We start from the raw sequence: 27,050 nt of genomic DNA on the forward strand, positions 1-27,050 counted from the left end.
ACTGATTGGTTGGTCTGCCAATTTAATGTATGTTGCCTCAATTAATTTCCTTTTGAAGAAAATTGTGGTTCCCGATGTATTATGTGGGCTTCATCCCAATTCATATGATGGTCCTTCGGACCAACAATGGTGTGCAATTTTTGACTTTTCTGTGAGACCCTTTCTCGTGTTTTCTTTGTGTTCTTTTATCCTTACGTTTAGTGGTCTTTTTGTCTCGCCTATGTATTCCCTATTGCAGCTACATTTTATACTGTAAACACAGTTTTTTGGAATCCTGTGTGCCATTTTTTTGGTTTTGTTTTTACGAGACTTTGTCTAAGAGTGTTGTTGTGTTTAAAAACGCGGCGTTCTAATGTTTGTAATTTCTACCTACTCTTCTAATTTTCTCCGATAAATCCCGGCACATAAGGGATTGACATAAACGCAAATTTATCACAATTCTGTTTTTCTGACTCAGGAATGATTTTTCTGGTTGTTTGCACTTATTAATGACTAATTGAGGGTATCCATTGCTTCTGAGATCCGATTCAATTTTCTTAAATTCTTCTTTTAGTCCATCTTTATCTGAGCACAAGCTCTTTGCTCTATCAAACAACGAGTAGGCTACTCCTTCTTTGACAGATTTTTGATGGTTTGGATTGATAATTTAAATATTTTTCCTGTGTGTGTTATCTTTTGAAAAAACAGTTGTCTTAAGGACATCCCTATCTCTTAATACACACACATCCAAAAAGGGAAGCTTGTTTTGGACTTCCACTTCCATTGTGAGGCTGATGGAAGGAGAAATACTATTAATGTTATTCAAAACATTATTAATTCAATGTCTCCATGAGAAAAAATAACAAAGGTATCTTTGTGACGCTGTTTCTTTCACAATCCTTCCATCGTCAAAAAATAATCTTCAATCACGGAAACTGTAAAAATTCAACAAAAAAAAAACAAGCTGATTATGAAAAATGAGTTTAATTTACCTTTAAAACATCCCAGGGTTGTAGTTCTGTGTCATCCTGGTTTACTTCTTCATCTTGCTTTTTCTTCTTTAACATCCTAGCATGTTTTCTTGCAATTTTCTTGACGGGCTTCGTTTGCTTTCTCTGCTTTTAAAACACGCTGGAAATCTAGCTTACTAAGGATGTCAGCGCAGTTTTTCCCAGGATTTATACCCATTTTCTCTAACACCTTAACCCTAGCCTTATTTCCTTCATTGTAAAGTCATCACAGCATCATATGTGCCACACTCTAGAGTTTTTCAACCCTACAAAAATTTGCCTTCGGAATTCTCGTCCATAAAACTGAATTGAAATTCTCGTTGACATTTTGAGTTTTCCCATGAAGACATTTCTTCAGAAGTTGAGGTTTAGCTAGATGCTGATAAGTCTTGGCTTGATTACATCAATCACTGCTCGGTTCCAAGGAATTGTTGTGGTCATAGGTTAGGTTAGTACATCAAGTGCTTGCAAATACTTACACCACGATTTATCACAGAGGTTGTGTTGCGGTTTTGAATTTGTAGAAGCTTTATGGAAGAATGTCGCCCACACATCTCTTTTCATGCTATCTTTTTTGTTTTATTCCTTCTTATTGCTTGTCCATAGTAATTTTGTAAAGATTCAATTGCAGAATCATTCAACCTACCTTTCCTTCCACCCAAAGCTTTGCCATCTTCAAGTTTTTTTTCCACCGATAATCACGTCGCAATTTTCTCAGCCAAGACCTCATCCCTCTTTTGGACATGGCCAACCCATTCCAATTTTCCAATTATAAAATCATCACCATAAGGCTTTGATTCTAAGACTTTATGAAACCCCTTCAAATCACCGTCCCCCAAGTAATATTTAATTACTCGGACATTCCTCGATGCCTCAGATCGGGCGAAAACTTTGAGGGCACCTGCTACTTCCATGCTTCCACTCGCTCCAGTAAAATATTTACATTAATGGGGGAGATTTACTTTTTGTAGCACATGAGTGACAGTATTTTGTAAGTACTTCTACATCTATTATCTTACTGGTATCTATACTTGAAACAGAAATAACTCCATTGAGTGACGTATGCCCCCCTTTTTTGCCACGTTCCGTCAATCCCCTACGCCTAAGATCACGACTAGGTAGGCCTACTTCATCTTCATTTTCTGTGCAAAGATTTAGGCTTACAGACTCCTCAGTTGCTGAAATCATTGTTTCAGTGGCTACTTCTTTTAGAGGTTTCAGTAGTACATCATTGTATCTTGAAAATTTTTCTGGTAGGTTATGTAGATTTAGCAGCCCGAACAACGGTTCACACTACTAACACTCCCTTTGCCTATGGCTCTGAGGCCGTATACACATCTAATGTTTATGTCAAAGAATTTTATTTGTACTGTCTGAAGTGTAAAAAGGAAACTTAGAGTCACAAAAAATTACAAGAGATAACTAAATTGCATGCCAGACCCTTCCTAAGAGAAACATTTTCTTCCACGTAAAGTGTTTCTGAATTTTTACCAATTTTTGCAGACACAACATTGCATTATAGCAGAAGACCAAAATGTTTATACTTACTATAACATTACTATTACCCTCACTATCATCTAAAACAGTCTCTGCAAGTTTCCGTTTAGATACTGAAATAGGATTGCTAACTAGGCCTACTTCACTGTCTAATTTAAGCAATTAGCATCTGCAGAAACTCTGTCACTGTCACTAGTACTAGGCCTAGGATTATCACACTTGTGTGTGCTACACAATCTAAGCCTACAACACGGTTTGATTTTGAAAACTGGTTGCCACGGAAACTTCGTTTTCTCCTCCACAGTTTCTTACTTTTGGTCATCTTGAATGAGCTATAACTTACTAACTTTCAAAATAACCAAAACAAACAAACAATGTAAATGAATCACCAAAACAAAGTTTATTTGGTCTGCTAATAACAGCTGTCAATAACAACTACAGAAAAAAGTCACAGACCTAAAAAATATAAATGCTGTTACAACAGAATTGTGTACTAATACCAGTGAATCAACTTTGGTTTGCAAGGACCAAGATCCAATAAAATTGTCTTGTAGTGAGTTATGTTGTGCACGATTTTGGATTCAAAATAAATACATACATAACACAATTAGCATACCAAATTGTTCATAAAACTCCTAATAATAATAATATGCAATAAAAAATTATATTTTTTTTGACGTCCATCTCCCCTTAAAATAAGATAGCTCAATGAAGCTAAAATATCTATACGATCATAAGATATGATGATCTTACAACATTCTTAAATAATAATAAACTTTTAAAAAGTAAGACTCTTGGGTATTTGATTGAAAACTTAAGACTATAAAACTATAAATATATATTACTGTTTCCTTTTTATTATTAATTACTATTCTTAGAGAGGAGAACACATGCTATACATTCACATTTTTATATAGTATTCATTCACATGTTTAAAATCATTTATATACAAATTGTAGAGTTAAGTCCTAGAGTACGATTTTTTAGTATCCTTTAATGTATTCAGAGTAGATAAAAATAAACAGAGAAAAATACATAAAAAGCCCTACTATAACTAACTACAAAACTGACCTAAAATAATAAAAATTACAACGCCAAATCAGAATTTACATTTCTTCCGGTGAATTGTACCATCTAAAATACAGATTTTGATATAAATATATAAATTTTTTATGAAACACTAGGAACTCTATAAACGTATATTTTTCAATTAACTTATTTAATGACAAATGCATATTTATGCACTTATGCCAAAGTACATTTATTATGAATGCATTATTAATTAGATCAGTTATGTCGTTCAAAAGAGTAGAAAGAATAAATATTTATGTATATACATACATTCATAAAACACACATTACAGACACTATACAGTAGTAGACACAGCATACATACATATACGCGCATAACGGAGTAGATTGAGTAGAAAGGTTACTTTTGGTTAAAAACTATGGTTGTATGTAATCTTAGTTTCAGATTTTTTCTTTTAAAGGATGAAGAGTTTAAATATGCATCTAAACTTAAATATTTTCACGTTTATCTTCAAATACAACAAACAAATGTGTTTTATATACTGATTTACTTTTAAATATTCAACTGATAATCCCCACCATGAAGGTTTAATAATTTCATACATTATTTTACCATTATATTTCATTTCGTATTACTTCAGATAATATATAATTTAATTCTGTCAATATTTATGATTGTCTAGTCATGCTGTATAATAATACTTTAAATATAACGAATGGTGCATTATTTTTATAATGCCTAATTCATTAAAGTAATTATCAGTACGTAGTGTTTTTAATTTTTTAAACTATTTAAAGCCTCGATGTTGGTATAAGTTGCTGCATATGTAATAATATGCCGCACAGTGAAGATGCTCAGCCTGAAGTGACAGAGACTTCACATTCGTGTACGTGACTGCCATATTGTATAGCACTTCTCACTGTTAATGCCCATCTGCTGTCAAGTGTGTGATGGCTCGTAAAATATAGGCAAATATAACTCGTTAACGAGGGCCATTTCTGTTTATTCACACATCATTCTTTGTAATGCTTTTTGTGTTGTTAAATTGTGGGTGCTCAAAATCACATATTACATTATGTTCTATAAAGTTTCATGTAAAATCTCACCCATTGTTTAAATCATAAAATTCCAGATTTCGTGTCACCATAATATTATGTTAAATGTTGTGCGATAGTTTGGCGTTACGTATTAATATGTCACATGTTAAAAACCTCTTACAATTGCACCAAATGTGCTTGAAAATGTATTTATTCTAGCAATTTCTCATTTCCATCATGGTTACAAGAAAATACTCAGCTAATGTCTCATAGACTGACATGCAACACAAACGATCTAAGTTATCATCGTTTATAAGTGTAGCTTTATGCACAGGTTCAATTATGCAGGTTAGTTCGTTTTCTATATATCATGCGTACACACAAACAGAAATTAAATTTCGTTAGTTCAAGTTGTAGTTAGTTAAATTCTAGTTTTCAAGGGTGTAGTTATTAAGACTTTCTTCGGCATTATACTTAATTCAACGTTTGCTTAGATTCCGCTTTCAAAACATATTAAATTTCCGTTCGGTTACATTTTATTACATTATGTTGAATATGGTAACTTTGAAATACTCTAAAATTTTAATTGAAAAATATGAAAATAATTCATAACAGCAATTATAAATATAAAAATTACTAGTTTTTTAAATGTTGGATCCGTTATTTCAATGAAGACACTTTACTCTAAATTTGCCTATATTTAAATTATAAATATCATGATGCACTATAAATATGGACTTAAATTAAAATAATACCTTTATTTTTTTATATATTCTTTTAAAATACTCTGATATATTTCTTTGCAAATTGTTCATGAATATTCTGCTGTCATACGTAGTGTATTAAATACTAATGCATGCAACCTCTTTAGTCAAAATTATATTACAGGGTAATAAATGACAGTACATTTTCCACACTATTATTTATTACCAAATTCTGCAACAACTCAGCATATGTTAAGAAACTTTTATTGGAGTGAGTGCTGTTTTTCGAGGACAAAGTAGTCCTGATTGGTCGAATTATGCCTCTTTTTAAACATAGTCTGCATTTTAATATACATTTTAGGGCATATTTAACACCGTGTTAACACACAAAATTTTATTACATAATTAAGTACATTTATTGAAGTGGTTCTAAGCCTCTGTACTAAATGTGTGATACAACCACATGAATTGAACATATTAACTTGGACTATAAAAGAATACGTTAGGCTATTGGACACTTAAAATAATTTGAAAGAATATTTTTAAACGCTCATTTTAGAATAAAAAACGTTGCCGGTTTGAAACATGAAGTAGAACAAAGATGAGAAGTTGGCAACCCAACAACGTGCACCGATCAAGATAAATTTTACCTATAGTTGTTTTCTTATGTAACTGCTGTACTTTACGTTTAGGTAAATTTTGCGGGTTTAGAGATGGCTTAGATCTAATCAGAGAACAAATATATGAAAGAGAAGAGGTTCGGCAATAGGAAGAACCAGTATTAACCCAACAGAATCAATATTGTATCAATAGGAGAAAGCAAAGTTCGTGGCAATGACTAGTGCTATTTTCATTCATCACTTTATTAGTACACGAGTCGAGAGCTAATTTACTTTGCTTAAGCAAACAACTAGCTTTGTCTTGAAATTGGTTGAAGGATTTTGCTACAATAAATCGATAGTCAACCTAATGCAAATGTAAGCAATTACAAATATCAAATAATAATTTATTCGCAAATCATAACTGTTGCAGGTACTTTTTAGATTAACAAATTTGAACCGAACGTTCGATAGGTAAATTATAATCACGTCACTGTTAAAAAAATAGAAAATGCAATAATTTTAGGGTCATTATATTATTAACTGACACTGATTTAATATTTATTTAAGTGCCTCACGGTTGGATCTCAAACTAGGAAAAATAAGACTAAGAAAAAATTAATGGTGCTTGATATTCTTTGGAATACTCTCTCGTTTTGAACTCCCCCAATGCTAGAAAGCTGACGATAAATATTTTCTTATGTGAAATTTATCTATCGATTTCAAGATAAGCACGGTTGTATTTATACAATACAAGTTGACTGTAGTATCCAAGTCTATATTGCTTCTAATAGTTATACAACTAAGTAGTTACTCAATTGTAAGATTATAGTAAAACTCAGGGATAAATCATGAAGTTGCAGTGGGAATTAAACTATTATAATATTAAAGGAAATCAATCCATAGCGACAAAAGCGCGGCTTGTCACACAACTGGTAACTGCAGTTCCTTTTCAACCTCTGTTCAGTTCGCCCTTAATAAATTGTTAAATATTTCGTCATTGGATTCAAACTGATGGAAATTAAAATTATGATTTATATACGTCGCACATACATTTCATAGGTAACTACATAAAATTAAGCACCATTTCCAAAATACTACTAATGCTATTTGTAAATAACTTTAACCGTCGCAATTTTAATTTTTCCCCAGTTTTTCTATTAGCGTAACTGTAAATTAAGTTACACGTTATGCAAAAGTGAAATTAGTGTATAGAGGCTATAATATCACGTTTCATGGTTGGAGAGCACCGTATTAGATCGTTTCCTCAATCTCAGTTAATTATAACTATGAGATCCAATTTCATTAACGCATCAAGAGTGAGTATGACACACACGTGCAATCAAATCGGGTCTCAGACAGTATTGTACTGACACTACAGTAATATTCCAATAATCCAATTACAATGTTGTTACTGTTACAGCTCCTTGACTCAGTAACATACTACTGAACAAGGGATATGGAGGTGAGGAGAGGATAGTCAGTCGTAGATTCGACCTCCTCAGTCTTCTTTGCTTGATTCTTCAAAGTTCGTAGCTGTACAGAACGCCAAATTGTTTGCGACTTATGTGCTTGCACATTGCACTTGCCCTCAATTTGTCCTCAATACATAGAAAGCCTATTAAATATTTTACTGCTAATCTAGTTTACATGTTATTCATAAAAACACAAACATATCATATACACGTAAATTTCACCCTCTGTAAGGGAAATGGTATTTTATAATTTACTATCAGTTACCCAACGATTTTTTACTTTTCTGTGAAAAAGGGATATACGTCATGGACATAAGATTTTTAAATTGCTATTTAACAATATTTAAAATAAGTAGTGATCACTAGAAGATATTCTAGTTTCCTGATACACTTTAGAACCATTAGGTTTAAAGTTTAAAGAGCAATGATTTAAGTTCCTACAGCCGAAAGGTAAAAAAACTTGTAACACTTTTTTAAGACTTGAAATAACATTAAAATACAGTGGGGGGATACTAAGCTTGTCGTAGTAATCTTATCAAATTAATTTATGATGTCATAAATCTATAAAAAGTTTGAGTCGGAGGCAAACAATTTTGTGGTATGTTTTATTGTAGACGATGGGACGCTATTGTCTAATTGTGTATATATAAGAAAACTTTTATAAACAAAAAATGTAGCATAAGGGGTAGCCATCCTCTAGTAGCCACCCTCTGTGGGTGTCTGATCGTTATGGAAATGCTAGAGGTTTTACTTTCATCCATGAGGCACACATTTGATAATTTTAAACTTTCTGGGATATTTGAATGTTTGAAAACTAATACAATGACTGAGTGACGACTTTATATTTTGTATATAGAGATCATGTAACTTAAAAGCAATGATTCTGTACATTTTTCCATACCTTACCTATAGATCATAGGCATTTAAAATTGTTACAAAAATGATAGGAAATAAATAAAAATAAATAAAATGTAAAATTTGTTACATTTTAGTGTCTTTAAATATAATTTGAAGTTGTTGTTTAACAACACTAATGTATTTTTATGTTTGAATACAATGATCTCCCACAACACCCCATGATCAAACATTGACACATTTAGTACTTAATTTAAAATATTATCGTAAGGTAAATAATATAGAAACTGTTATTACCGACTCAAATTTCATAGTCTATGTCAGTAATGTGCAGGGTCTCATGTGTTTATTAGGTTTACTTTATTGTTACTGACTTTTTAATAATTACCTCATTGAGTAAGCTATATTCAATCAAAACTTTCACAGTCTTCCACTTTTACGTTTATAGTGTGCCATTTATGCTCTTAGCTCCATTTCAGTGATATCCTTTGAGTTTATTCTTTCCAGTCTGTATTTAATGCTGTTGATAAACAATTAAAATATCACGATTGTAAGTCATGCTTTGAAGTTTTTAAGATAGCTATATTTTGGGATTTAAAAACTTAGAGAATAAGGTAGATTAAATTTTTTGAAGGCAGTATTATATATTCAACAAATATTCAAACAAAGAATGTTAATTTCATAAGAAATTAAAATACATGCAATAGAACAAGCTATTCTATGTTTATTGCTAAGCTTGAGAAATCTGCTTTAATCGTTCTCAAATATAATAATAATAATAATAATAATAATAATAATAATAACGTCTTTATTTGCAGCGATTTTCAACATTACATTGTTGTTTTTCAAAATAACTGAAGTCATACATTTTAAATCAAGGCACATACAAATCTATATCATCATCCGAGAAATATAAAATTAAACTAATCTAACCTAACTTAAACTAATCTAATACATTACACAGCTATTTAGAGGTGAAACACTCCTCTTCCAAAGCCAGTCTCAGATTGTCCTTAAACGAGGAATATCCATAAGCCTTTAGACTGTGAGGGACACTGTTGTATATCTGGGGGCCAAAGTATTGAAATCCATTCCTCCCCATCTCCAGCCTGACCCTGGGCACCTCCAGCATGGCGTCCTGCCGAGTGTGACAGTCCCTAATCTCAGCCCGGGTCTGTAGCATCCCCCTGAGGTAAGAGGGTTTTCCCGTCAGCAACACCTTGTGAACAAGGCAAGCCACCTGGAGTTTGAAAATGTATTTTATCGGGAGGATCCTTGCTGTACGGCGATACTGGCTAACGTGATCAAATTTTCTCAGGCCGTTTACAAATCTTACAGCAGAGTTCTGTAACCTATCAATCAGGACCGCACCCTCAAGGGTCAAATCCTCCCCCAAATACAGGAAGAGCATAAACAATAACTGGGAAAACCACAGCTTTGACAATCTTCAGTTTCACTTCCTCCTGGAGCAACCCCTTAAACCTAAACAACACTCTTAACCTATTCATTACACCACGATTGATATTTTGAACATGGTTCAAGAAGGTTAACTGCTTGTCAAAAGTAACGCCAAGGATTTTTACTGTGTCTGAAACCTGCAAAGGAACACCTCCCAAGGAAACTCCCAAGGGTCCATTACCAAGAAAGACTGCATTTGAAGAGGGGTAAAAATTAACAAGTGAACACTTTCTTGGATTCAACTGAAGCCCGTGATCGTCAGCCCAGAGCCTGACCCTCGACAAATCAGCATTAATCTGCTGCATTGCCAAGGAAGACTGTAATGGAGGATATGACAACACAAGCTGAGTGTCATCAGCGTAGGAGTAAAGGGAACAGAATGATAACTCAAGATTAAGATCCGCAGTATACAATAGAAACATAATAGGACCTAAGCAGCTACCCTGAGGAACCCCTGACTCCCTGAGAGCAATCCCTGAAAGACGATCATTCACCCTGGTTACCTGGGTTCTGTCGATCAGATAAGAGCGAAACCACATTGTTGAAACCTGATCAAAACCGTAGTAATGCAGCTTAGCCAAAACATATCAAAATTCACTGAATCGAATGCATGTGAGAAATCAAGAGCAGCTAAACTACTACATAAATTCTTATCCCTGGCGGAAAATAGTTGGCTTGTCAAACTTAGTAGAGCAGATGTCGTACTGAAATCCTTCCTGAAACCAGACTGACTATCGGGCAAAACACCGCTGCACTCCAGGAAGGAAACCAACTGATTTGTCACAATTCTTTCCAATACCTTAGACAGAACTGGCAAAATGGAAATGGGCCTAAGCTCGGACACACTAGTAGGATTACTATTTTTGGGAAGAGGGATGACCAGGCTTTTTTTCCATCCAGAGGGGAATCGGCCAGAGGAGAGAGAGAGATTAATGATATGGGTGATAGCCCCGATACAGAAAGGACTAACTGCTCTGACCATGATGATTGAAATTCCGTCAATGCCAAAAGCCGCTGTGGAGATACTGTTGATAATGTTTTTTACCTCACTCTCACTCACCTGCCGAAACTGAAATTTATCTTGAACCTTTTCGCAAGTAGCGTGCTTATAAAAACCGAGCCTTTCCGGGTTCACACTGTTATCGCCACCCAAGCCAGCAAAGTAGCGGTTAATTTCATCCGGGGAAATATTAACCGATATAGAACCGCCAGCAGTGCCCACCTTTAGATCTCCTGCGCGCAAGGTTGCCCAGAAAGATTTTGAGTCACTGCACTTTAACTTTGCCGCAAAATAATCTTTTTTCGCCTTTCTAACGGCGTAATTAAGTTTATTGCGTGCGCTAGAGTATGCCGCTTTCGCACGTGCATCCTTACGACAAAGTAAATCTTTTTTTAATTGGTTTTTTGTGCATGTCAAAAGCATTATTTCAGAATTTTGCCAAGGCGCCTTCCTTTTGGTCACACGCTTTTTTACCAATGGAGCACATGCATCAAATACCTGCATAATTCCCGCGGTTAACATATCCACAGCATCGTCAACATCACTCTGAAGTTCAATCCCATGCCATTCAATGGAGGAAAGCTCTGAGGAAAACATTTGCAGATCCACTTTTGACAGTTCTCTGTAGGAAATGAACTTTTCCTTCATCCTTTCCTTAGTCTTGCAAGGGCAGTCACAGAAAACCAACTTGTGGTCAGTGATACGCTTGCCTCGACCATCCAAGATCTTAGACGTGTCAACCACACCAACAGTCATGTTGCTCAGGGAATTCCTAACGATGATATGATCATTCAAGGCTGCGGTATTGTCTGTTTCGCGGGTTGGCTCATTGACGATCTGAGGAAGGTTCATCGATGCCAAAAGATTCCTGAAATATTTGAACTCCGGCTTATTGTTCCCAAGAAGATCAACATTAAAGTCGCCCATCAAAATCACCTCATCAACTTGAGAGAGCATGTCAATGAAGAGGGCGTGGAACAGAGAAGCAAAGCATGATTAAGGGATATTCGGAGGCTTGTACACAACACAGACACACAAGCGTAATCCCTGAACTTTTCCCAACACGCATATGTATTCCAGCCGGCCATCAATATAATCAAGATAGATCCGCTTCATATCGAATATTTCCCTGAAGTAGACGGCGACACCGCCGCCATTTGAAGGCAAGCCAGGGCCGCACGTCCTATCAAAACGCCAAAATGAATAGCCCTTCAAACTGTAACAATCCGAAGACATATCAGGAGTAAGCCAGGTTTCTGAGATACCCAGGAAATCAAAGTTAAAATCCTCAACCACAGAGCAGAGCTCACCGAACCCCGTGTTAATTGAACGAATGTTCACATGGGCTAATCTGCAGAGAGATGGCGGCCTATGACGGCGTTTCCCGACAAGGTGGGAGATAAAGGTGGTTGTACAGAGCTGGCCACTAAAGGCAAAACATTCAAAGAGGGATGACCGTCCAAGGTTGCGGTCTCCGAAGAAGTAGGCGCTAGAGGAAGAGGTACAGAGCTAACCACCGGAGGCACTACATCCACTCCCTCCTGAATATGAGAGAAAATAAAGTTGCCGAGAAGATGGTTCCCCGTTTTGTTAAGATGACGACCATCACGAGCCAAGTGATATCTTTTTATTGAGTCATTGGCGTCAACAAAAACCACACCGAAGTTATTGCACATGAGATCTAATTGCTCGTTAAAAAGATAAATGGATGAGTTGCTGATGTCTCCTCGCTTCAGGACTCCACTCAAGATGATCCTAGATTCAGGGAACTGACCCTTAGCAACACTCAGCAGATCAGCCATGCTGTGGAGAGCAGCCTTCTTTCCCCATCCACCATTATATCCAGCACCCCCATTGTACCCATTTACCAGATTATTTGTCCCAGCATGAATGAAGATAAGCTTCGGCTGGGAAGCCACATACCCCGAAAGCTTTTGCCTAATATGTACTATTTTTGCCCCGGGACAGACATCAACGGTTGCCCCATTCTCAGCACAAGGGGCACCCGCGTACCTCAACAAAGAGTCCCCAATCACCAACACCCCCGCGGATGATAGACACCCAATTGAGTATGAATCAGAGCCGGCCTCTCCAGAAGTACAACAGACCCCCAAGTCAGCCCTACTACTACTTGCAACTACCTCAGTAACATTACTGCAACATTTCATATTAATACAACTAGGCTTATGTTTAGCATCTTGTGTAACTGAGGTAACATTACCTTTGGATGACTTTCTATACTTATTATTTTTGGTATTTCTCTTCCGTTTAACATTCCATTTACCAGATACATTTCTTATTACAACCAACTACGCCAGAGTTTACTTCCTCCTGGTCACCAGAACCTAACAATACATCATACGGATTTTTGTGGACAAAACTAGATTTTATTTGAGCTTGTATTCTATTGGACTTTAGTTGTTTGCTATGATTGGGACTCACCCTTGTCCAAAAATTATCCTTAACCTTTGTTTTGCCTATTACAGAGTCACATTTACTATTACTAATGCTTTCAACTGAGCTACAGTTTACAGCCTCATTTCGTTCCAGGCCTGTCAGAGGAGGTCCCCTTATTACTATTTACATTTACACCACTTGGGTGAGGCATAAATATGTGAGAAGAAATACACCAATCATTGAAAGAAGTGTTACTTATCCTAACAGCACTACAATATCCGTCATAGACAAGCTTGGTATTCACAAGGACATGTATACCACATTCAAAATCTTTGCTCTGTTGACTACATTTAGTTACAAAAAACATGTTTTCTTCAAAATTCAATTTATGTACAAAAATCTTTTTGGCAATGCCCAAATTAGTGTTTGAAAGAGAGTCAAGACAGTGACCAGACTTAGCATTAATATCAATAAAAAGTAAACTCCAATGAGTGCCATTGTCAGACTTGAGTTCCGCTCCATTATTATTTATACAAAGAAAAGCAAAGTCAAATGAGTAAAAAGAAAGATCTTTAAGTTGTTGCTTTACAACATCAGGGCTACCATGGTTAATAATTTGTGTTACAGAGGGACCTAAAAACAAGGCTTTTGCCTTATTGCTGTCATTAAACGCATCAAAATAAGAATCCAGAATCTTGTCATCCAGCCAACGCCCAGCTTTCCATACAGAGTCATTAGCATTATTAAGCTGCGCTCTTGACTTAACTACCTTCTCATTTAACTCTAAATTCTCTTGTTCACAAATATTTAATTTCTGAATAAAAGCATCAGCCGTGGCATTTTTCTCCATAATTAGAGATTGGAGAGAATGATTTTCCTCTATAATTTTATTTAAAGTACCTTTACATGAATTTAAACTATTTTTCAATAACATATTATCTTTTAAAATAGAGTCTCTTTCTTCAGTGATGACATCTTGGGCGTGTAAAGAGTCGTTCATTGCAGCTCGACTATTACCTTTCACCTCCAACAGTTTATTTTCGAGAGATAAAATGTCTGATTTGCCGGTTTCAACCAAAGACTCGAGATGTGAGATAATGCTCGAAGTTTCGTCAAGTTTTTTAATAAGTTGGGAGACACCCTTTTTCAATTCCTGCAGTCTAGGGTCCGGACAATTAGCTTGCATTTTTTTCCAATTTAGGCAGAGTTCGGAGACAATGTTTGCAGAGATGTCATCAAAATTGTTTGTAGTATTTAATACACTTTCCAAATTTTCACAAGCTAACTTTGCACGAGTTAACACCATTGTCAGTTTATGGTAAAACGAAATCAGAAGAAAACAAAAAAATAAATGTGCCTATTAAAAACGTTATTATTACAGTCAGGAAGGAATACCTGATTTCCAAGTACTCCTGAAAAAGAACATTGCCAATCAGCACTGTAGATATGTAGTAAGATTGCCGTCCATAAAATGCAGGCGCAAGTGAAACCGCGCCGTAGTCGGGCAGGTGGCTAGGCTATTGCACTGTAGCTGCAGGTACGGCAGGGGAATTTCGTGCGGCGGCAGCCTGCTGGAAGACTCTAGTGCGCATGCGCCGACTGAGTGTTGCGTGTCTGCAGGTACCCATTCATGCCGATATTTCCAAGAATAGACACTTCACTGATAACGCCAATCCTGACAAGCATTACTACTTACGGTAGTCCAGAGTATTTAGTGGCGCCGGACGGCCGCGGGCACAGTTCAAGTAAACGCTGAACTCGTTTAAACTCCGCACTCGGATCGTATTATTTAAATATATAAACTTAAATAAGCAGCGAAATACTACACAGCAATTAGTGTAGGACCAGGCCTACCAATACAGGCCTACCAAAAATATAGGGTAGTAAAGACACTATTATAAAGCATATCTTAAGGACAGAAGTTTCACTGTCTGAGAAGTTAACTGAGACTGAACAAGAAAGTCAGCTGTTTTGTTATATTTACACAAGGGCCATCACTGCGATAAAGTTTACTGAGCATCCATCTGCAATTATTTATTCTATCCTATTTTCTTTCTTCTTTTATTCCCAGATTATTTCTACTTTCTAAGACTAAATAATTAATAGAGATAGGGAATAGATCACAAATATTTTATACAGGCATAAGGGATAAATTAAATCTTAAAGCAACCAACAATTTCCCCACTAAGATAATTCCAAATGAAAGACCATCATCATTACTTATGATTATGCATTACACTTTCGAGTTTAACTCATCGTATCATCATAAGCTAAACAAATTTGTTATCTTCAACTTTACTAATAACTAAAAAGATTATTCTTTTATTCAGTAAGAAGTATTGTATGGATACCATGATTGTACAAACAATGTATAAGGAAATAATTTAATAGCTTTTTGTAGAATTGAAATATACAATGCTTTATACCAACAACAAAGTACTCTGACATTGAAGTGTACAGAAATAAATTTATAAAACACAATTGTTACAGTGTTTATTTTTTTATTTATTTTTATTTTTTTTTTTTTTGTAACATTATTTATTTTTTTACCTATATTAACTATATATGTATGCGTAGTATATTTTACAAAAAATTGAATGAAATTAACCTTCGAACTTATTCCCACGTTATATTGGACCAATATTATCATTTTCTCGTTCCTATGTCAGATGGCCGATATCCTGATACGAGTAGATTAAATATTATTCGATCTTTAATAATCTTTGGAAATATTACTTTCAGAGGTACTATATCAGTATTGTTATATTACTCAATATAAACAAAGTTATATATAAACAAACCAAACCTTCACCAATACAGTATTTACATAATTACGAGTAAGTAATAATGTGTCAAATCTATTTTGCTTTAAAATTAGTATTAGATTAAACGAAAATCTTTTGTCATCTACCGTTTATCTTTAAGGTGTAAAACCAAATTGAGATAAGAATAAAATACGAAACGTTCGTTTATTAGTACCAAATCGAAGCAAACTAATTCCTCCTTCAATCCTCACAGGCTGAAAACCTTTGTAATGTAAATCTAATACATTCTAGGAAGATAAATAATCCAGGGGTCTTTTGCTACCTGTAATCTTTCGTTTTGTTAAATTCATATTAGTAATTATTTGTTTTACGCATATTATGACATGCATAACATACACTTCGTTTAAAGCTACTCCTATTGTACTAAATACATGTTAATAAAATTTCAGTTCTTTCTGATTGGCCACAATTTTTTTCTGAGATTATAGCAACAGGAAAAAATAATTGAAAAATAGTAAATTTAAGTAGGTTAGATATGCTTCTTATATAATAATAGCTATAATGTACATGATGCTGTATAAACACTAAGAAATTTCGTTTTCCCTCTACAATGAAAAGTTAAGCCCCAGAGGAGTGGTCGTTTGGAAGTTAATGCACCAGTTTTGCTGAAGTGCCAGCTGATAAACCGGGCTTTGAAACTCTCGCTTACAAATTTCCCTCAAAGTAACATAAACAATACTACTCTACATAAAATATGCCGCTCATATATTTTGGTAATTTAAGTGATCAGTTTAACAATGCAAATTTTCATTGAAATATATTAATTTTCACTTGGGTAAAATTAATGAATAAATAATAAACAAATATAAACTTTTTGAAAGTTAGAGCATAAATGAAAATTGATGAATAAAAAATACATTTATTTAATCGCTTTCATTAAAAAAAATAATCATAAACTCCTAAAACTGTATTTACTCTAATCATGGTACCAAATGTTTCATCAGGTAATTTGCAAATTGGATTCATTACTTACATTAATTCTTTACAAATTAGTTTTACTACATTTCTTGTTTCATATATTTTTCAAAAGAATTTCTGTACACGATTGTGCATATTACAACAATTCTAGGAGTAAATACAACGCTTAGTTTCGTCTTACTCCGCTATTAATCCCAATTATATTATGGGGTGTGTATTCAAATTGCATAGGAATGATGATACTTAATGCATATTGTACAATATCTATTTGTTTACAAAGCTTTTGTTACATTACTTTATTCCAATTTAATTGCATCGTATCAAAGCAACTTCATTGTTACTAAAGACTTCAATAAAACAGCTTCGTATAGGTACTAAAATACTTCTATCTGATAAGGGATAGAACGAATGCAGTGACAGTTCCCTCTACACTACAAGCAATTACAACATCTTCCAATTTCTATAGTGGCACAGATAGTGTAAAATATTAATTGAAGATACGCCAGTATTCTTGGTAGCACTTTATCAAACTATGTAAATCTAGCGCATATTATGTAACTGACTCTTACGACTTCAGTTCTCTAGATTCTTTTGAAAATGTCTGTTTTTAAGAAATATTTCTGAAAAGAAAAGTATGCTTTTAATTTAATGGATAATGTGAGGCATAATATACTTTGTTATGTAATAGTATTGATGTACAATTTATTACATAAAAAAAACTTTATTTTAAACATAGTTCCTATCCTAATCTAAGAGTGATATTTAATGATACAGTCCTTGGTCTTAGAAAAACACTGATCATGCGCTTTTAATGTGTATAGGACCCAACTACATAAAGTACTAACTATTCTGTATAACATGTTTTTTTACAGAGTATGTGAGTCGTGACTACTCCTAATTTTGCGATAGCAGATACCAACGAATGGTGCAGAAATGTATTGTAACTATTAGTGAGATAAACAGGCGTTTATAAACTATGTCAATTCATACTTGAAGTACAGCTGTAATAAATTACATAAGCTGTTTATATATAATAATCGATGTAAATGTAAATTTTAGGATAAATTTAAAATAGGAACAAGGTGTATGTGTCTGTTTTACATAACATTTATAAAAACATTTTTATAACCTTTAAAATAATGTGCTAGCAGCTTTTAAAAATGATTATTAGAGTCAGTGTAGAATAAAAGAAGACCCTCGTTCAGAATTACTAAAAATGTACTTTTTGATGATGAACACGTAAATCGTGATTGTATTTTCCTACCACACAGTAATAACGTATTGCAAATTTTTATAATTCATTCTTTCAATGTTCATTGGATTGAGAAAGAATCAAATAGCGCGTGCTGAGAATTCCTTTAATTGGAAAGATGCAAAAGAGCAGTTTACTAATTTCCTGCAAAAAACGGTGAATCTGTCAGTGTAAAGCTTTAAAACGTTGTCTCTCTAAGACTTACCTATGCTATTCAACTGCAAGATGGACTCTAATCCTACTGCAAGTTCAGATAGTTTTTTGCAAGCCAAGTTCTGATTAACTGCATCTTCCCTCCACAAAAATCATTAACAGAATTATAAGATGGTCTCTAACCAACCACTGCACGTTTTAGCTAATTTTTAGTTCATCCTGTAGTGTATAATACTACAAAGAGGAGTATACCGTACCATGTGTCGAGTAACCTTCATCAAGGTGCAATGCTAGATCTAAAGTCTAACTCCAGACAAAAATGTTGAATTTAATACGATAGGTAGTTTACATGTATTAATATCTAGCGCGTTAAACTATCTTTTGATTTTACTGAGTTTATTACAAATATATGGGCACAAAATGACACAAGAAGTATTGTTATTATAGTCCAAACATGTATATCTGACTATAAAATATAATAAAGTGTCGGAATAAAACAAACTTTTTGTATATTCATTATTTAAAAAATCAACTCATTATTCTTGACCGACTGTAAATTATAGACTAATTTAATAATGTTTATATTAAAATTCTATTTAATATGTCATTTTGCATATTATTAAATAATAAGGTATTTTTTATAAAAAATTTACGAAAACATTTATATAAAATTAGCAATAAAAGTAAGCATCTTTTAATACAGTTTTATATTTAAAGTATTTTATTCGAACATGAAACCTTTGATTATTGAAAAGAAACCATTTTAAAGCACCTGTTTTTTAATTCCACTTATCATAATACAGTCATGCATTGCCATAAAATACACCCCGTATAAATTAAAATAATAGTTGTCACTCTTACAATAATTCCGTGTTAAATTAGACCAAGACAGATGGAAATGTTAATTATTTATCAAATTTAATTCATTAGAATGAAATTGCTTGAAATAAAATATTGATTGTGTATTTTCTATTACCAATATAAATTAGACGTACACTTGTGACCCTCATGTATTGAACAAAGTAGACTCCATTTTTGAGTTAATGTCTTATTTCATTAAATATAATGTTCTTATCTAAAAGAATATCGTAGAAAAATGTAGAATCAAATAAGATGACTATCTAGCACACTACGATGACTATAAAAGTTGCCAGTACATGGTTTGTAATAGGGTTTCTATCTCAGTGGTAAACCTAAGGGTAGATTAACCAAATTGAACGTTTTTCTAATTTTATTTAATATACATGAAGTAAATGGAGAATATATTATTAAAGTAGCAAATTATTTCGAATTTCGAGTTCTACAATATTTTTGTGATTGACACGAATAACGAACATAACCCTGTAGTTTTATTGGTAAGATATAATACAATAAATATAGCCCTAAAGATCCTTTAAAGGGTCTTGTTGCAATTAACTGTAAATAATTAGCAGAAATGTGATTTTACAAACAAATTAAAGAAGGTATATGAAATGAAAAGTTATATTTCCTTCAATGAAACATAGTATACTTTATTTTACAACTGAATACTTGATAGTAACTGGTAATACACTGATATATAAAGTTTCCCAAGAGTAACCCGACAAATTTCTCAGATGGTTTCCTCTCATCAAAGTAATGAAGAAAGTTCATATAAGCATATGTGCGGAAAAAGTTTTCTTAGCGAGACGGCTATCCAAAGATTTTGCCTGATTTTTCAGGAAAGGGAGGAAATAAATTGAAACTGATGTTTTTATGGTGTAAAGATGGTTGTTAAATTTATTGTATGTTTTGTAAAATGAACACAAAAAATAGAATGAAGTACGTCCCACACCTGTAAGACCAATCATTTCTAAGTATACCAGCTGCAAGTAGTTTAAAAAAAAATTCTAACATTATTTAAGAATCGATAATTTTAACATTCATATAACACAGTGCACTACTTTTACAATGCACTGCGTTTATTAAACGAATCAAGGATCTTAAAAGAAAAATAACAAAAAACTATACGATATGAAACCCATTACATGGAAATATTTTTATAAAACCAACCACACCAGTCATAGCTTATTGGTTTGCATCACAAAACAAAAGAGCTGCATCAAAGTGTTCCAGACCTTTTGACTTACTAATTACTGTATGTCAAGCGACCTATATCGCAGCGACTCGCGTTCATGAGGCACGACTGACAGAAATGATTGTAACCAGTCATTTGCGAGAGGGAATCAATCAGTCACCGTAAATAATCACCTTAATCATTGCCTTTGATGTAGTTAGCTCTACAGAGCTAGGATATTTTTTACAAATACAATAAGAATTCATGATACATAATCTGGTAAACTGACCAAAAATCTTCTCACCAGCTGTTAAACATAGGTAAAAAACCAGAGTGGAATAAGTTAGAAGGCCAATTCCATATTTAAAGTTTATAAACACTGATGTCGCTATTATCGAATCCAAGTGATTAATAATATTTCAAAATTTAATTTCCTACCTACTAGCTTAGCTTCACGTAACATTACTTGCATTCAAGGCTTTTGTTAGGGTTAGAAGGTAAGGGATGAAAATAAGTGTATAGTATTAGGAAATATATATGGAAGCTGAAGAGACAGGTAGTCGCCTCACACACACGCATACCCACACTCGAGTAGAGGTGGGGCAAGCCTCCAAGTTTTCCACCCCGAGTTGTTCAGTAAAATTTTAGACTCATTATTAAGCAATGCGCTGTGACAGTTTCATTGTAAAGTATGTTTAGTATCACTTTTATCATGTTGAGGTTTAAAGTCTTTATTACTAATCGGTTATGGATAATGTACAAGTAAGTGAAAACTGAGTTTGTTTGAAAAGTGTGCTAGGAAAATTTTAGGGTGGAAATGCGGATGGTCCTAATACCCTTCACTTGTGTCTATGGGGGGAGAGTCTGTGTGTGTCTTCATTTAAAATGAGCTGGGCTTCAGCCGCTGTCACTATTTGGTAATAATGTACAGTCAACGCCACCCAAAAATAATAGTTCTGATGCGGTTTCACTAACTTTTTCCTCCACGGACCTTTTTAGGAGACAATACAACTCTTGTTTAGTATTTAAATTTATACATATATAATATATGTCGTTGCGATAGATAATGACAAGGCATTTGAACTTTCATGAACCTTATAATGACTGTAATTAACTGTTTGACAGAATCACAACTCAAGAAATGCTGCTTCGCTCAATGAAACTCACCTCTGAACCGGTAACTTTATAAGTATAGGAGCCCAAATCCAATTTGTATTGCATAAGCACAAAGCCCGTTTTCTTTTTAAATTGAAATTTTCTTAAGAAACAAATCGTTTATCAGCCGCACCAGGTAAAAATTGTAGTGTATAAAAAGCGTTAAAAATATAAATTATATATTACTCAGGCTATTTTTTTCTTCATCTTCCTTCATCATTAATTCATTGATTTGCTTAAATCTGACTTACCTATTCATATAAAATTTTATTTCAGGTGAAAAAAAGCACAACATTTATAATGCTCCGTATTTAAGTGTCTAAAATTTAATAATAATTGCATGAAGATAAGAAAAATACGATTGAGGACAGATTTTAATTTTATATTTTTAACTCTTTTGATATCTTTCCATTTCATCGTAACCAAAACTAACGTGTAGTACGATCAACTTATTTTTAGGGGCAACTTCTCTACAAGTTTTTTTTCTACAAATTTCTCTACCAATCTATATTTTTTTTCTTCGGCTTACTTACTTTCATTAATTTACAATAATTATTGGATCGTTAATTGTATGTATTGAAACGTTCTATCTTTAATCACAAACTCGAATATAATGACTTTCCGCTAGGAAGCAGTTGGACTATAACCCCCATAATGGCTAATAGAGTGATTTATCTCTTTTTTGTATCATCACTGTTTTTAAAAAACGATATGTTGAAACGACATAATATGTTGTTGTAGTTATAGTAGCAACAACAGTCCTGTATTTCATCCCAGCTAAGTTAACCTCTGGTAGTTGTTATGAATTATGGCAAGAAACTTCTTAAAAATAATTGAAAAAAGGCAGATATTATTAGTGTTTCCTTCAATAATGATGGTTAAAATAAGAGGGTTATGGGATGATGCCAAATAATCAAAGTTTTTATAGATTGTGTTGGCTTACTGAGGCAGTATCTCTCTCAAAATCAGGGCCTCCAAGAGGTCGCGGAGTACATAAAAATACGGCCTATTTCACTACATGCATATTGTAAAAGTATTATAAATTTTGCATGCTCTAGTTTACCAAGGGAGACTGCGTGCTATTGGTAAATCTGAATAAAGTGAGGTTTCAGACAACAAATTTATTATAATTTTACTTTTGTTGGGAGATTTACCATGAAAGGTTATTGATAACTAAATTACATGAGAATTTTGAATATGCTCATGATAAGGTTTTTATCGCCAGGCTTTAAATTTGCCTGTTCACTACAATATACTTTCAGTATATTGTCGCATCTTAGATAGGGACAAAACTACACACGTCATCGTCACTAATTTATTTCCTATTCAATCCGTTAAAGAAAGAAGAAGAAGAAGGCCAATAACATTAAGTTTTTTCAGTGGCTGCTCAATAACATTTTTATGTTCTTTAGATACGACTTTTTGAATCCTTCTCATTCATACAACTTTCAATTTAATATTAGTGCCCTAATTAAAAAATGTTATAAGAACTAAAGTAACTATAATTTTCAATATATTTAGATGCATAAATACTCTATATCCTGTCCACTTGCGTGCTTCTTCTCCCTTAGTTCTGTAAAGTATAACTAACAAATACCTAACAAAGAATAGTAATACATACGAAAGAAACAATATATTGCTAAATTATATGGTCTGTATTTAAAATGTGAATTATCAGTAGTAGCTAATGTTACGTTTTAATCTTATTTGAATTTATTATTTTTTGGGAAACCCCTTTTCATCCATGCTGGATACTATTATATAAACGTTTCTTTAAGTATACTTTACAATTGAAAATCTATACCTCGTAATTACAATATTTAATATCCCTATGTTTCTATTAAGAAAAATAATTTATTTTACTCAGATTGCGATTAGAAAAATCTAAATAATGTTAAAGGACACGTGAATTGTTTCGGCACATAGAACTAGCCTCTATATTTGCCAAGTATTAGAAACTCGATTATCGTAAAAAAGTCTATAATAATTTCTGACAGGAACGCTAAAGGCCATAAAATAGGAGATAAACTGTTAATTGGGATTTGCTCAATATTCATACTCACACCGTCGCTATTGGAATCAAAACACCTTTTATACACGACTTGCAATATCCTTATTTTGAGTGTTTCCAATTAAACCATTTACATTTTTGAGAGTTTTTTTAGGCTTTAAAAGCAAATGTACAGTTAAATGAAATTTTTAAAGTTTCCTCAGTCAATAAAGTTTCAGATTTAGTGAAGCTTAACATCGATTGTTTTATATATATATATATATATATATATATATATATATATATAATATGTGTACATATCATTAAATACTTATAAATTACATATCTATCTTAATTATCTGTTTATTTTAATTGTTATCACGGTTTGTTTAGTATTAAAACTATCGAGTAGCAAGAACCTATTAATACTACTGCCCTACTTATTAGATATATATATATATATATTATATATATATATATATATATATATATATATATATATATATATATATATATATATATATATATATACGGTATATGTGTGTGTGTGTGTGAGTTTGTGTGTGTGTGTGTGTGTGTGTGTGTGTGTACATATCATTAAATCCTTATCAATTACAAATCTTTGTTAATTATTTGTTTATTTTAATTGTTATCACGGTTGGTTTAATATTAAAAAATATATAAAACTAAAGTTTAGCAAGAACCTATTAATACTACTGCCCTACTTATTAGAAGCCTAAGCCTAAGCATCTGCCTGCCACAGGCTGTTGTTATGGCAAAAGGCAATATCGCTGTGTCAACAACAGTATCATAGACTAATAAAGCTAAGTTTGGCTGCCACAGACATTTAGTGGCTCCTAACTCTTTGAGGCGCTCTGATTGCTTCTCATGTCGCAGACCAAACCCACTTTATCTTTGGACAATGTCATGTCTGTATTCTATGAAAGAATTACGATACTCAGTTTATAGGTTATGTTCTTTTGAGAAAATATTGAGCTGTAAATAATAAAATTTAATAAATCTTCCGCAAAATGTTTTTAGTTATTAAAAATATTTAGTAGAATATTATAAACTCGAATTCACAATAATATGGTTTTTCCTGGATACATAAATTTAAACGTGTAATTGAGGTACAAGGGTTATTCGATGATGAGCTTGATAAGTTGTTCAATTTCCGTCTCCCTTATAGCGATGAGTTGACATTTTCACCATAACGTTATAGGTTAGTATCTAGGGCATGACGATGAATATTCATTTACCTCATAACTTTATAATTGTATATTATACATTGTGATACTGAATTGAAATTTCCATGGCTTAGTGACTATGTATCTTTTGTATGACGTAAAATGAAATAATAATTTTCAATTAGAGTAGAACATTAGACTCTGCGTAAACATCTTCATTATTTCATTACAATCACTATGGCATTGTACCTTGCAAAAATAAATGTCTTATTTGCTAAATTTTTATTGGCTTTATGTAAGCCTATCTCTAAAGAGGTTGGAAAAATTTATTTCTATCCACAGTCCGAACATCTATCTGTTTACCCACACGGTAAATAATAACTGACTTATATTCTTTAAAATTGTGCATGAAAGGTGATTTATACATGAGAATCACTGTGCTTAATGACGGTGCATGTAACCGTAATTTTGGAAGGAATTTAGTATAATTACAGTTTCATCTTTGGATCTGAGTAAACTGAATTAGAAATTTAATCACGACGCACTATTAAATTAGTTTTAAATTAAGTTAAGTTTTAAATAGAATTTTAGTTAGTTTATGACGCATAATTTTTTCTATGATTTTCTTTCTGTGTAACTGCCTTCTATAGGACGAAATAAGCTATAGTTTTGAACATGTTCATGCAACCACAGCGAAGCCTTTTACGCGTAACGTGGTTTGGAATACTTATACCTTGTATGTGTATGTGATTTACAAATGTTTAGCAACGTCTTCATAACCTATTGAATAAGTTGTGTCGGCATGACGATTGTTTCAAAAATATCACATAGTTTTAAATGGATATTAACGAAATAATAGCAACAAAACACAGTGTGAAGAAATCCTTGGGGGCAAAATCAATCATTGTAATATAATATAATGATTTACAATTTGTCATACATTATTATTTAAAATTATTGAAATATGCGAATCATTCTAGATAAAAATTTACCTTTTTCCTTTCCATGTGTCTACCTTCAAACAAATTTATCGATCTAGGATGTTAAAAGTCTATCCCCAACTCATACTAGATTTTTGGACTGTACGTGTGTACCATATGTTACATGCAAGCAATTACATGTCCCCTTGACAAATGGCGTAATTAGTAGTTTGTCCCAGTAACATGGGGCACACTGATGTGGTAGAGGGTATGTTCCACTGCACGTTTGAAAAATTATTTACTTTTTTAATGGAAAAGGAAAATATTTATATTTTTATTAGTTTTACCTATTTATTTATGTACAGCCCTAAAACAGTAACTAACGTGTATTTTATTATTATGACTATCGTTAACTACTAATTTAAATGTAACTAATATTAATAACTGTTTGGAATAACTTGATAAATCTATCCGCCTTATTGTACTTTACAATTGTAACACATTTTAACCCTCACAGATAAAAGTAGAAGTGTAAACTTAAAAAAATGGATAAAACGAGAATATAGTTACTATTTAATGCTTGAGGTAAAAATGGGGATCTAAGTATTTATTTACAATGGAGCTGGTAGATTTACGGCACATATTACTTTAAATATTTTAAATGGTTAATCCATAAAATATTATCCAATAATGAAGCTCAAGGTTATTTCCAAATGGAATCTAATAAGATATTTCGATATGCATCAATTTCAATTAGACAATAAATAAAATAAGAATAATTAATTACGCACATAAATTATAATAAAACATGTTTTATCACGCTGGTGTTTAAAATGGTCAGCACTATTAATGTATGCCTCAAAAACAAATAAAATCTGGATCAAAAATATTGTATGAGCCGTTTACTGAATATTACGACCGCTCAAATCTATTGCTATTTTTAAGTGGTAATTACTGCTACCTACGAACTGAACAGAGGACGGAAAGTAGATCTCACACATGGCATCTGTAAAACTAATGCTTCTGCTGCTGGTATAGCCGACAGCCTCACGGTATTAAACGTCAAACTTGAATCTGAATGAGAGATAGCATGAATTTAAATCTTGTTTTTAACCGTAGTATTTTTCAGGACAATCGACCTTGTACTGTATTGACTCTCCTCATTATACTCTTTCCTTATTAGTACAGCTCACTAGTCCATGAGGACGGACAAAATAAGGTTTCAAAGGGCACGGCTTTTCAATTTTAAATTTTTAATATATCTTTATAACAGGAGAAAGATAAAAGTATAAAGGATATTATCTAAATAATTAAAAAGTACCCCGATTACAAACATTATTGAGCATTAACTTAATTATATGTCAGTATGAATGGTATTCAGTAATAAGTCTACTGATCACTGGAGGTACTGGCTTTATGGAAAAGGTGCTTTAGGATGAATTGCTCGGAGCACGCCTACAGATCAAGTGCATCTACATCCTCTGAAGAGCCGGGTTCTCTCCGGCTGTCAGAGTGAGCGAGATCGTTAAGTTACCGGTAAGTTTCATCATGTGACTAACTACGATAAACATT

At 33.1% G+C, this 27,050-nt stretch overlaps 1 protein-coding gene across 1 annotated transcript; it reads right to left on the reverse strand.

Annotated features, from left to right (window-relative positions):
• Positions 1 to 7,301: 7,301 nt before the first annotated feature.
• On the reverse strand, positions 7,302 to 11,603 carry LOC124366825. Its single transcript, XM_046823427.1, has 2 exons — positions 10,446 to 11,603; positions 7,302 to 7,394 (listed from the first exon to the last, which is right to left on the reverse strand). Exons 1-2 carry the CDS (start codon positions 11,601 to 11,603, stop codon positions 7,302 to 7,304), a joined length of 1,251 nt encoding a protein of 416 aa, XP_046679383.1.
• Between the last annotated feature and the right edge of the window lie 15,447 nt (positions 11,604 to 27,050).

This window comes from Homalodisca vitripennis, chromosome 7 (genome assembly GCF_021130785.1).
Source record: "Homalodisca vitripennis isolate AUS2020 chromosome 7, UT_GWSS_2.1, whole genome shotgun sequence".
Classification (NCBI taxonomy): domain Eukaryota; kingdom Metazoa; phylum Arthropoda; class Insecta; order Hemiptera; family Cicadellidae; genus Homalodisca; species Homalodisca vitripennis.